General features: G+C 38.0%; 1 protein-coding gene across 1 annotated transcript in view; it reads right to left on the bottom strand.

Annotated features, from left to right (window-relative positions):
- nedd1.S (NEDD1 gamma-tubulin ring complex targeting factor S homeolog) overlaps window positions 1-13,079 on the bottom strand; it is a 44,725-nt gene that overhangs the window by 14,369 nt on the left and 17,277 nt on the right. The window contains exons 4-9 of the mRNA XM_018256047.2: window positions 10,713-10,829; window positions 10,425-10,565; window positions 9,242-9,471; window positions 7,546-7,744; window positions 3,855-4,047; window positions 1,643-1,774 (exon numbers count right to left, since the gene is read on the bottom strand). Of these exons, the coding sequence (XP_018111536.1) occupies window positions 1,643-1,774; window positions 3,855-4,047; window positions 7,546-7,744; window positions 9,242-9,471; window positions 10,425-10,565; window positions 10,713-10,829 (1,012 nt within the window). The remainder of the gene's footprint in view (window positions 1-1,642; window positions 1,775-3,854; window positions 4,048-7,545; window positions 7,745-9,241; window positions 9,472-10,424; window positions 10,566-10,712; window positions 10,830-13,079) is intronic.

Below are 13,079 nucleotides of genomic sequence, written 5' to 3' on the forward strand. Positions count from 1 at the left end.
AAAGCTTTAATAAAAATGAATGTGAACATGGAGCCAGGGCCAGATGGCATACACCCATGGGATCTAAAAGAGCTTAGTTGCAGTTTTAGACCGGACTCTATTTCTAGATTCACTTTCATCTGGTATAGTAGATATGGATTGGAGAAAAGCTGATGTCATTCCAATATTTAAAACGATCTCAGCCTGGCAATTATAGGCCAGTCATTTTGACATCTGTGATGGGCAAGTTATTTGAAGGCTTGTTAAGGAATCACATTCAAAATTTTGTCCTAGTGAATGGCATTATGAGCTGCAATCAGCATGGCTTGGAGTATGGTTCTTAGTGGGGTCCCTCAGGGCTCGATATTGGGTCGACTTTTATTTAACTTGTTTATTAAGGAATTAGGGAACGGTATTGTAAGTAATGTATCGGTGTTTGCAGATGATACAAAACTATGCAGCCCAATAAATTCCATCCAGGATGTGGCATACTTGCAGCAGGATCCTGATAAACTGGCAATCTGGGCAGCTAAGTGGCAGATGAGATTCAGTGTTGAGCTGTATTAAAAGAGGCATAGATTTGTAGGAGGAGGGGGTTATTCTTCCACTGTACAGAGAACTGGTAAGGACCTTATAGTTTGGTTTCCAGCACTAAAACAGGACATTATTGAATTAGAGAGGGTGCAGAGAAGGGCAACTACGTTGGTAAAAGGTATGGAAAATGTTATGCTATGAGGAAGACTGGCCAAGTTGAGGTTGTTCACGCTGGAGAAGAGGCACTTGAGGGGTGATATGATAACTATGTATAAATATATAAGAGGATCATATAATAATCTCTCTAATGTTTTAATTACCAGTAGGTCTTTCCAGCTGACATAAGGTCAACCATTATGATTAGAAGAAAGGAGGTTTCATCTAGATATTCAGAAGGGGTATTTTTACAGTGAGAGCTGTGAAGATGTGAAATTCTCTCCCTGAATCAGTCGTACAGGCTGATACATTAGATAGCTTTAAGAAGGGGTTGGATAGCTTTTTATCAAGTGAGGGAAATACAGGGTTACAGAAGATAGCTCATAGTACAAGTTGATCCAGGGACTAGTCCAAGGTATAAATACCAAAAGGTATGTTTTAAAAAAATCCAAACTTCCAAATTTATGAGAAACATACAATTACAATTTCATTTTGTTAAAGCGTGTGAAATAAAATGTATGTTCATTAACATTAGGTTTTAAATTAGTCTTCATTTTCTATAATTTAAATTCTTTCCTTTACAGCTTTCAAATGGGCAGACCAATTGCAAATTGTTTTAGAATATTACTCTATCTCCATCCGTTCTCTCCATCATATCAAAAGTGATCCATTCCAATTTGAGAAAATTCTGAAATTCAAATATTCAGAAAATTATACTCAACATATTTGGTCATACATAATATGACCATAAATTTAAAGGGAACACAGCACACTAAGCATTCAGGATGAAGGGAATGAGTGGTCAGCATCAGTAGTACCATTTTTTTTCCTATAAGCCCAAATGCATATAGTCCACACTTACCAGTTTTAACAACTTTGATTAATATAAATAAATAGATGCAAAAAAAAAAAAAAAATCATTAACAAAAGCCATTACAGTATTATATTTGCCATCAACATTCATTTTACTTACCATCTCGGACAGGGGAAAATATATCCCCTAAGCTACTTCTTCCAAATGAGTCTACAGGTTTAAAATCAGATGTTTTGGCAAAGTCTGTTTCTTTTGAGGGGATTATATCAAGACTGGTGCTTCTTGGAAAACCTGTCGACAGAAAAATGTAAAAGATAGCTTTCATATCATTTCCACTAACAAACACTTTGATCCCTATAAGCAGAATCTAAAATCCACCCAGAAAAAAGTTTTAAGAAAGTGAATATTGTGATTTTACTTAATGGGGCATAAGGTTTTTTGTCCCAAAAATGGGCTCTTGAGCAAACAAAACAAACTTTTTACTTGTCAGCCTTCCATATACTAATAAATAGCAAGTACCCTATTGAATGCAAGTAGGCCTTGATGCCAATTCATTAGTTCAAGCATTATCTATTTATTCCAATTTTAGTTAATTTATGCAGCAATTAGTCTTAAGGCTAAACATGACGATGAGTGGTAATGGGCTCAAGGTGCTGAATGAACAGAATACCTTCCAAGCACCGGTTCTCTATCAATCAAAAAGAGAAGCCCAACCCACAGTCCAGCACATCTGTCTGCTGTGTTAATATATCAGCATGCTGAACGAAGATATAAACAGGTGTAATTTTTGGCCTATTCCGACAGTAACATGGAAAGGTACAGCAAACAAGCAACTTTTTAACTGTCGTTAAACGTTTTTGAATGGCAGAGAACTTTTATTTAAAGGACAAGGAAAGCCTGTTTTTAGTAAGTGGATCATTTAAATGGTTGCATTAACCTCTCCCAGATCGCTAACTTTTTTTGAGAAAATACCTTCTAATGTTACTGCTAAACTTTGCAGTTTGTGGAAACAATCGGCTTAGGATAGTTTAAAAGGAGCCGTGCTTCAGCTAACTGACTTCACTGTTAGCCTGCAATTAGGTATGCCTTTCCCTACACCCTTATTGTGTTTAGCCTTTTCTTGTTTTTAAAGGAGAAGCAAACCCAAAAGTAAAAAAAACCCCTACCCCCTACCCTACATAGACCCCCCTCCCTCCTACTCCCAGCCTAAGTGTTACCCTGGGCAAATGCCCCTAAGTCGTTACTTACTCCTCTGTGCAGATTCGGTAATCTTTGGAATGAGACCAGCAGATCGGCACATGCGCAGTTGGAGCAATTTTCTGTTTCGCGACAACTGTGCATGTGCCAAAACTCACGAAAATTGCTGAAGTGCCGGTCTTATTCCAAAGATTATCGATGCGACTGAAGATGGCGCCTGTGAACTCCAATGCCTGAATCTGCACGTAAAAAGTTAGGGGCGTTTGCCTGGGGTAACACTTAGGCTGGGGGGTGGTCTATGTAGGGTAGGGGTTTTTTAACATTTGGGTTTGCTTCTCCTTTAAGGACTCAGTACATACATACAACACAGTTAAATAGATAAACTGTGTTTGACCATTCATAGTAACTTCTTTCCCTTCTCTTCTAATGCAAGCAATTGAAAATGTATTGCATTTCCTAGGAAAATGTATTCCATTTCATACAATACCCTATAGGCTAAATCTTGTCCACTGGGTATCAAAGCACAGCCAAAAAGGTTAAAGATCAGGTCTCAACTACAGACAAGTTTTTTCCTTATAAAGGCTCATCAGAGTAGTACCAAGCAGTTTCGGTTAGAGCCAATGATAGCCTGCATGGGTGTTTCAGGCAACAAAAGGAAAAAAGGGTGCTCCAGAACATTAACGTAAATTTTTCACCGAGTAAATTAGGTGGGCCAGGTGCACCAGCCCCAGAACCTCAGCTTCAGGGAGCGGCAAACCAGAATGTGCGACAAGAAAAACAGGGCTGTCCAGCACTCAAAGGAATCTACAGGGCCTAAAAATGAAGGTAAAGAAACGTATTTCTTAATCAAAGTTAAAAATGTAGGCCCTATGGAGATGTAATAATATTTTTTAACTTTGATTAATAAATAGAGGTTTTTACCTTATTTTTTGGCACTGTGGATTCCTTTGAGGGCTGGACAGCCCTGTTTTTCTTGTCGCATATACTGTTTCAGTCACTTCTCCACCAACTGAAAAGCACTAGTGAAGAATATACTATGTGCAAAAGCCCTTATGCTTTCTAGAAACAATTCAGAGCATTATATTTAAATGCATTTGGGGCCTTTAGATGAATTCATTTAGGGCATTGTGGTATTTTAACCAGATTAATTAAAACAAAAATATTTGTATTCTACCTGATTTATCATCATTCACTCCAGGTCCTTTAATATCTACAGGCATGACAGGCTGAGGTAATGAAGACATAGCAGATGGTAAATCTTTGGTTATGTTAGTACTATGTATTCCTCCAGCAGCTGTCTTTGTTGAAGGCTTCTTGTTAACAGCAGTGGACATAATGGATGCTTTACTTGAGGGACCCTTGCTTGACTGGATCCAAAATACAAACATGCAGCAGAAATAAAAGAGAAAATAATTATTAAAATAAAACTGTATTAAATAGTATTGCTGAAGAAACTAAACAGTGTTACCTGATATTTAGTAGAAAACATGGTCAATTAAGTGCAAATTACAAATGATATGCGTTTCGTTGGCTAGAAGAATACTTGTAAGTGTGGTCACATTGGTATAAATAAAAAACTGGTTCTTTACTAGTCAAACTAGTAAAGAGCCTATCATTCCAGCAATTCTTATAAACCTAAGGATGCTCAGTGTCTCTGCAATGAACAACTTTGCGTATTCTCTTGCTTCTTCTCAAGTAAAACAAAGTAAAGTTTGTCAGGTACTTTAAAGGGATCCTGTCATCGGAAAACATGTTTTTTTTCAAAATGAATCAGTTAATAGTGCTGCTCCAGCAGAATTCTGCACTGAAATCCATTTCTCAAAAGAGCAAACAGATTTATTTTTATATTCAATTTTGAAATCTGACATGGGGCTAGACATTTTGTCAATTTCCCAGCTGCCCCCAGTCATTTGACTTGTGCCTCCACTTCAGGAGAGAAATGCTTTCTGGCAGGCTGCTGTTTTTCCTTCTCAATGTAACTGAATGTGTCTCAGTGGGACATGGGTTTTTACTATTGAGTGCTGTTCTTAGATAAACCAGGCAGCTGTTATCTTGTGTTAGGGAGCTGATATCTGGTTACCTTTCCATTGTTCTTGTGTTTGGCTGCTGGAGGGAAAAGGGAGGGGGTGATATCACTCTAACTTGCAGTACAGCAGTAAAGAATGATTGAAGTTTATCAGAGCACAAGTCACATGACTTGGGGCAGCTGGGAAATTGACAATATGTCTAGCCCCATGTCAGATTTCAAAATTGAATATAAAAAAAATCTGTTTGCTCTTTTGAGAAATGGATTTCTGTGCAAAATTCTGCTGGAGCAGTACTATTAACTGATTCATTTTGAAAAAAAATATTTTTACCCATGACAGTATCCCTTTAAGTAATGAAAGGATGTATAGCACATTCAGCTGTTCCTGAACTAGCAGTGGATCAATAAATAATGGTTGACCTAAGGATCTTGCACTCTTTAATATTTAGATAAATTTGCACAGTGGGATTGGTGACCACATTGACTAGTTGCTTGACTTTCTGTACTGAGCATTTGAAGACAATATGATCCTTACTTCAAGCTCACATGAAAAAAAAAGTTTCAGAAGTAGATCAAGCCCTTTGGTTGTTTCTGAGCTAAGGAAAGAAAAATGTAGGCAATGTCGCACAAAGAAAAGAGGTATCATTTTGCTAAGGTTCTGTATACAGAGTATAAGAGACAGCCTGGAGTCAAAAATGACTAGTCAATAAGCTGATTGAAACACATAAATATGGGCATTTGTTTCCTTTACCTTTTATTGGTGCTAGTATATTTTTCAAGTCTCCCCTTTGTCCTTTACATTTCTAGGTAAACAATCTATCTGTCCTTGAAGGGAGAGAAGTTTTCGTGCAAAATATGCTTGCTGTACACTATTCTGTCACTATCTTAACATTAACCGGATGTCAAGGTGCAAGGGTGTATGAAGCATGAGTTCTCCATTAATAATGGCTATATCTCTTACATGAAGAACAAAGTATCACCTCCTCTGTGAAAAAGGTTTGTATCACATACTAACCAGCAAGGATACTGCCCCCCCCCCCCGCCTCCCCCAACTGATATCTGGCCAAAAATCAGCCAGACGTTGACTGTGCAGGTTTCATTTTCCTGACGGAACAAGGTCCACGACTGCACGTTGACACAGTCCTCGATCCGAATGCCTGCATTATAGTAATTATTGTCCAATCACAGGCCCAGGGGCCAAACTATCACATTACCCTAATATTTCCCATCCCGAGCCTGGCATATTGGTAAAAATTTGGTAAAAACTTGGTAAAAATGTGTTTGTTAATTTTGCCAAATGATCGCATCTTATAGTCCTTACCTGTCTGTAATCTCTGTGTGCCATGCACCTGCTTTAAAGGGGATACTGTCATGGGAATACATGTTTTTTTTTCAAAACACAGAGTGCTGCTCCAGCAGACTTCTGCACTTAAATCTGTTTATCAAAAGAGCAAACAGATTTTTGTATATTTAATTTTGAAATCTGACATGGGGCTAGACATATTGTCAGTTTCCCAGCTGCCCCCAATCATGTGACTTGTGCTCTGATAAACTTAAGTCACTCTTTACTGAAAGTTGGAGTGATTTCACCCTTCCTTCCCTCCCAGCAGCCTAACAACAGAACAATGGGAAGGTAACCAGATAGCAACTCCATAACACAAGATAACAGCTGCCTGGTAGATTTAAGAACAGCACTCAATAGTAAAATCCAGGTCCCACTGTGACACATTCAGTTACATTGAGAAGGAGAAACAACAGCCTGCCAGAAAGCAGTTCCATCCTAAAGTGCTGGCTCTTCCTGAAAGCACATGAACAGGCAAATTGACCTGAGATGACTGCCTACACACCAATATTACAACTAAAAAAAATACACTTGTTGGTTCACAAATGAAATTTTATATTGTAGAGAGAATTATTTGCATTGTAAACAGTATAATTTAGAAATAAAAACGACACCATAAAAATCATGACAGGATCCCTTTAATTAAAAAAGCATGAATTGGAATTCCTGGGTTATTCTTCCAGGTACTTTGGTGATCTGTTTCTCTGTAAGCTTGCTTCCCCAGTTTTATATTTATATATATATATATATATATATATATATATATATATATATATATATATATATATATATATATATATATATATATATATATATACATACACACATAGACGCCCCATAGACAGTAGGGTCCTGGTTACAGCTCCTTAAGAGCAGTGTTCTGCTGCTTCATATTTAGCACATTAAAACATGGTCAGAAAACAAAGTTGGTTAAAATGAAGGAACAATAAGATGACTGAAGCAGCTAGAACTGAAGCATAAGAAGTTTGATTCAGAAATCTAAAGTGAAACCAGTCACATATTGCAGAGAAATTAAGTATAAGCAGGGAAAGCAGAATTACCTCATTACCCACTGAAGAGAAGGAAATGGTCAAGGCAAAAGAATAGGAAAAAGAAAAAGTTAGAGCAAAGGAGAAAGCAGTGGAAAAGAGGAAGCAGTTAGGAGAAAAGCAGGGTTATTAAGATAAAATTAAATGAAGAAGAAAACAGAAAAAGAACAGGAATAGGCCTGGTTAAAGGGGTAACAGAAGCAGGAGGGACATGGATTGAAGGGCAAAAGAGAAACTGTAAAACATTAGAAGGGTATAAGAGAAATGAAGTATGGGCAGTGTCAGTGTCACGAGAGGCAGAAAAATAAGTATACAGGAGAATACAGAATAGAAGTCGAAGTCAGTTGAGGCCTGGTTTGGGTCAAAACAAATATTTCAGGATGCCGTACAATAATGAAGTAACACACAAGCCATGTAGTGGTGATTAGGGAATTATAACTTTTCTCACCTTGTAAATGTTGCTGTGCTGAAATTGTATACACTGGACTGATGTCTTATGAGCACTGATTGCTTTCACTGGTGAGCTTAACATTCTTAAATCATAAAGGTAAATCTTCCCACGAGAGGAGCCAACTGCCAACGTTGCACCATCTGGCATGAAATCTACTGCTGTTAGGGGAGATTCTGCCACTACAGTTTGCAAGAGACTAAAGAAGAAAACAGAACAGAAACAGGAAAAATTCAGAAACAGGAACTGATGGCTGTATCTTAGCTTAACATATAAGTATTTTCTATCGTGTTGGAGAGGGAAAAACTCATCTAGCATACATATAGGGGCAGATTTACTAAGCTCGAGTGAATAATTCGAATGAAAAAATATTTGTATTTCTAAGTATTTTTTTGGGTACTTCGACCATCGAATAGGTCAAATTCAATCAAATTCGTTCGAATCGAATGATTAGAACGATTCGAAGTAAAAATCGTTCGACTATTCGATAATCGAAGTACTGTCTCTTTAAAAAATACTTCGACTTCATACTTCGCCACTTTAAACCTACTGAGGTGCAATGTTAGCCTATGGGGACCTTCCCCAGCACTTTTCTAAGTTTTTTTTTGATCGAATAAAAATCCTTCGATTGACGCTTAAAATCGTTCGATTCGAATGATTCGATCGAAGCTTTTGCGCTAAATTCCTTCGAATTCGACCCTTGAAATTCGACCCTTGATAAATCTGCCCCATACTGTAGTGTATCCATATAAATATGGTGAACAACATTCTCCAAGATTTTATCAAGGTTTCAGGTGTGAGGTGAATTGTAGTTTAGCAATTGCAGGGGTAGATTCTTAAAGCAGCACTGCAAGATTAAACTTGTTATAATACAGTTATTTCATGCTCTACATTTCAAGCGAAACAAGAGAATCCTCCAATAAGTGCCCTGTTTGTTCTGTGCACAGCTGATTTTTCCTTCTTGTTTTGATTTACTCGTCACCAATGGGGTTATGTAATTAAAGGCACTAAGTTTGCCTAGGGGTAGTAACCTATAGCAACCTATCAGCAGGCAGAATTTTCAGGTCACATGTTTAAAAGCAAACCTCTTATTGGTTGCTACTGGTTACTGCTCCTGGACAAACTTAGTGCCTTTTATTACATGTGGGGGCAAATGCCTTAAAAAAATCTTCTATACGTCTGAACAGCTGAATATATTTAGTCATTAGAAGTTCATTCACAGGCAGCAAATAAAACTGATGCAAAGACATCCCATGTGCAACCACCCTTAGGGTAGAACTACACGGGGCGAATTTACCTGTGATACCTTCCGTTCAGACGTGGTGAGACTAAACGCAGGCGTCGCGTCGAACGCGCCGAATGTAATGTAACAAATGTCGCACATAGAAGCTGACTGCATTCAACACGACTGTCGCATGCGATTGCTGCATGTTGCGTCTTCATCCGACAGTCGTGTCGGATGCAATCAGTTTTTTACGTGCGACATTTGTATTACTTGCATTCGATTCGGTGCAACCAACGTGACGCCTGCTATTAGTGTCATCGAGTCAGAAAGGAAGGTATAGCAGGTAAAATCGTCTGTGTATTTCTACCTTTATAGCCAGAATTTATAAATAACAGTCAAAATTTAAACAGTGAACAGCTATTATATTATCAACACTTTTCCTTATAGTCACTGACCTAAGCAGTTACTTACATCTTGCTGGAGACATCGTAGCAAATAATTCTTTTATCAAGTCCAATGGTCACCATCAGCAAGTCATTCACAGGAGAAAAACAGATTCCAGAGGTTGGGGCCTTGTGAGCACTTTCAAACACATGATATGGAATATGGCTATTTGCATCCCAAAGGGTTACACTGCCACTATCAGACACTGTGCCCAGAAGGGACTTCTTAACATAGGAGTACTTCAAATGTTGTATAGGCTGAAGAAACAAATTAGATGACACTGATTCACAGAATGTATCAACACAGTTGAGAAAATAAAAAGATGTTGAGAGAAAAGGAAATATTGCATCTCCTGAACACACTTTGCATGAAATATTTTTGAATGTTTAAAGCTAACTTGGCCACATCCCTCACATTGTACTATACCTTGAAGTGCCCCCACAACTACCCCTTTTGTACATTAAATATTATTTCTGTACTGTATGTCAGTTATAGTACCTGATGAAAAAGGGTCAACACCATATGGCCAAATGCATCTGGATTCCCCTTCTAACATAGCATGTCCAAATCTGGAACACACAAGTTCTACACTATAGGAATGTTGTCGTCTGGACTATTTTTTGGGAGAAAGTTTGCTTTTTAATGAGTTTTTACCAAACACAATACAAAGTATTGCTTTGAGTAGGATGAAGTGTGCCTCCACAGGACCCTGGAGCAATTCAACTTTCTCTAGACTGACTAATTGTACTTTACCTGCCTTTATAAAATAATAGTCTGATGTTTTTCATGGTTTAGGTTAGGGCCCCTAGATCTAGTGAAGACAACACTTAAAGGAGAAGGAGAGCTACCAAGGCAGTTTATTGCCAATAGATTAACCACAACAGTGCAAGCTAGAACACCATTTTTATTCTTTAGAATGCTTTTCCATACCGGATTCCTGTCCAAACGTCCCCATCATTTAAACTTCTGGAGCTAACTTTTTCTCTTCAAAGAAATGTAATTTATTTAGAATTGTGTACGACCAAGTATGTTGTTGTTCTGGATAAAGGAGCACAATGCAAAAAGAATGCAGACTACATGATTTGTACTGCCAATTCTTACCAGTTGTAAAAATAACTCATGAGCATTCGTATAAAACAACACAAAGTATTTTAAATTTTTAATGAAACAAAACAAAAAGAATGCTGTTGAATAAGGTTGTAAACAGTACCTGGCTGCTTCCATGACCAAAAGGTGTGCTGGATAAATTAGTAGTTACATTATGCAATATGATTTCTCCACTCGTAGAGCCTGAGGCAACATAGCAGTCATTCGCATTAAATGTAACGCACGTTACTTCATCCTTGTGATCCTGGAAGTGATCGACTTCAGTGAGTGCTCAGAAACAAATACATTTCACTTCAAATGCATTCTGCTTTGCCAATTTGCTATGAAAATATTCAAAGCTCCAGGCTACTCAATATCATTTTGTTTTTTTTTTAAAAAAGAAATAACTTACCTTTAAGGATCGATGAAGTCTTTTAGATTTCAAATCCCAGATGTTCACAGTATTATCCACACCTCCGCTGACTACATATTGTGAAGTAGAATTTAAATTAACGCAGGTCTGTTTTTTCTACAGAGAATACAGAATATCTAAAGTTAGTCTCAAAAGCACCTCACTGCTGCTTTAACATGCAAAGTTAAGCATTTATTTTCTACTTAAAATCCTTTAGAAAGATTAATTTGCTAACACAGTGGTAAAACCCCCATTTTGCAGAAAACCACTGCATCTAGTGAGCATCTAGCTTTGAATTAGCTGTGCTGTAGGCACAATATTGAAGGCAAATATAACATTGGTTGCTCTGTGTTTAATGCCCAGTGCTACCAAATATGCATTTGCGCGTGTGTGCGTGTGTGTGTATATATATATAGATGCAGTTAGGAGCACTCACAGGTATAGTGATAAAGAAATGTCTTTTATTGGAGTGTTACAAACTACCCCACATCAACGCGTTTCGGTTCTCTCTGAACCGTCGTCAGGATGCACCCAGTGGTCATCACATGGTACATAAATACAAAAATCCACCAATCAGTGTAAAGTGTCAATTAAATATTCATGACAGTGAACATGTTCATCATTTAAGTGTTAGCAACAGCTACCATACTGATTAGAAAAATACAGATGTATGTTAAAAAGTCCAGATGTATGTTAAAAATCGTATATAAAAAATCGTATATAAAAAATGTATACAACATTTAACCACATTATCAAAAAGACAATTATAAAGTGCATAGTTGTGAACCATCAAGGCATTATAAACATACAAAAAATTGTGCAAATAACAAACTAACAAACTGGGTTATCATAGATGCCATTGTAGTACAGCTCCAAACAGGGGGTATTTTAGAGATTGAAAAGCCAAACATGGCAAAGATTACAGCCGGTTCACAGGACAGGCAACCGGACAAGCTACGAGTGTGAACCTCATCTGAGAGAATAAGGGTGGTTGTAACATTCCCATATACATGTCAACATAAGTGAAGGGATATTTGCTTATTTGCTTGATTGCATATCATTGGACTTTTTGATTATTCACTCTGGGCCTGTCAAGTGCGCCCTGGTTTGACTGGTTGACATGGATTGCTACAATCTGCCTTAATATTCTAAATTGTGCCTTTATTCTGCTAACATTATATGCATCTCTTTACTTACAAGTGTTAACATAGCACTGGGTTATTCTGCGAAGCAAGCCAATGGATGAAGAAGCAAGAGCCTCTTCTTTTGATGTCGACACCACCGGTGAATTTACATTCACACAAGAAGATGTGACTCGCATACTCTTTACGGATTCGACTGCCACTGAGAGGGTGGGTAAGTTACCCAAAGATCTGTTTAATCAGTTGAATGGTCTCAAAAAGAGGGAGGTTGATTTTTATCTGCATGGTTTATATCTCTCTGATTACTATAGGCAACGCAAGATTCCAAGGGGTTTTAGAATTCGTAATACACCTACTATTGGTCGTGCCAGCCCTGAATTTTGCAGCCGCTAGTGCGGCATTTTGAATAAATGCTCCTTGGATCTTATGTTGCTAGTGCTTGAACAGTCTGGGAAAGAACTCAAAAAGATACGAGCTGAAATTGGTGAATTGTAACTGACCGCTATTCCTTTAATGGTGGCTGACCAGTCCACGAATTGGAAGGCTAAACTAGAAACTAGCATTGAGAAATACCGACAGGAACTAATTGCATTTAAACAAACCAAAATCATCAAAGTAGACGCAGATTACAGGGACCGTCGAGTTTATGGGCGGCTAATAGGGAAACACGATACTGAGAGGTGGTCCAGACGGAGAACACACAGGAGGAATTTCTCCACGGTAGACAGTTCTGGTGACTCACCTTCTTCGGACATTGAGACACCGAAGGAACCGGCAGTATGTGCCTCTCAAGGGAACACCCCCAGTGGAGTTGTAACTCACACTCATTTTTTAGGGGATGCAAAAGGAAAAAGAAATATACCAGGAGAGGGGGGTACAAACCGCCGAGGCAGACCACCGAGAAAGACGAACATGTAATATTCAATCTTAGCAAACATATGCTGACACAGGGTGAGGTCTCTCTACTGAGTAGGGGTTTATCATTTGTTCCGGTTCAGCGGACTGATGAATTTGACTTGGAAATTGATTTACATAGTTTTCAAAGAAAATTGAAACTAAAGGACTACTATAAGGATAGACCCGATACCCAGATGGAGAGATTTCGCCCTGTCAGCAAGTTTGAACCCCCCAATACACCAACCTCAGTAAAAACCTATTGTGGCATAGTGCAGAGAGATTTCAGAAATATTACATCCAAACAGGATAAGTTTTATTCGAATTTAAG

This window comes from Xenopus laevis, chromosome 3S (genome assembly GCF_017654675.1).
Source record: "Xenopus laevis strain J_2021 chromosome 3S, Xenopus_laevis_v10.1, whole genome shotgun sequence".
NCBI classification, from domain to species: Eukaryota; Metazoa; Chordata; class Amphibia; order Anura; family Pipidae; genus Xenopus; species Xenopus laevis.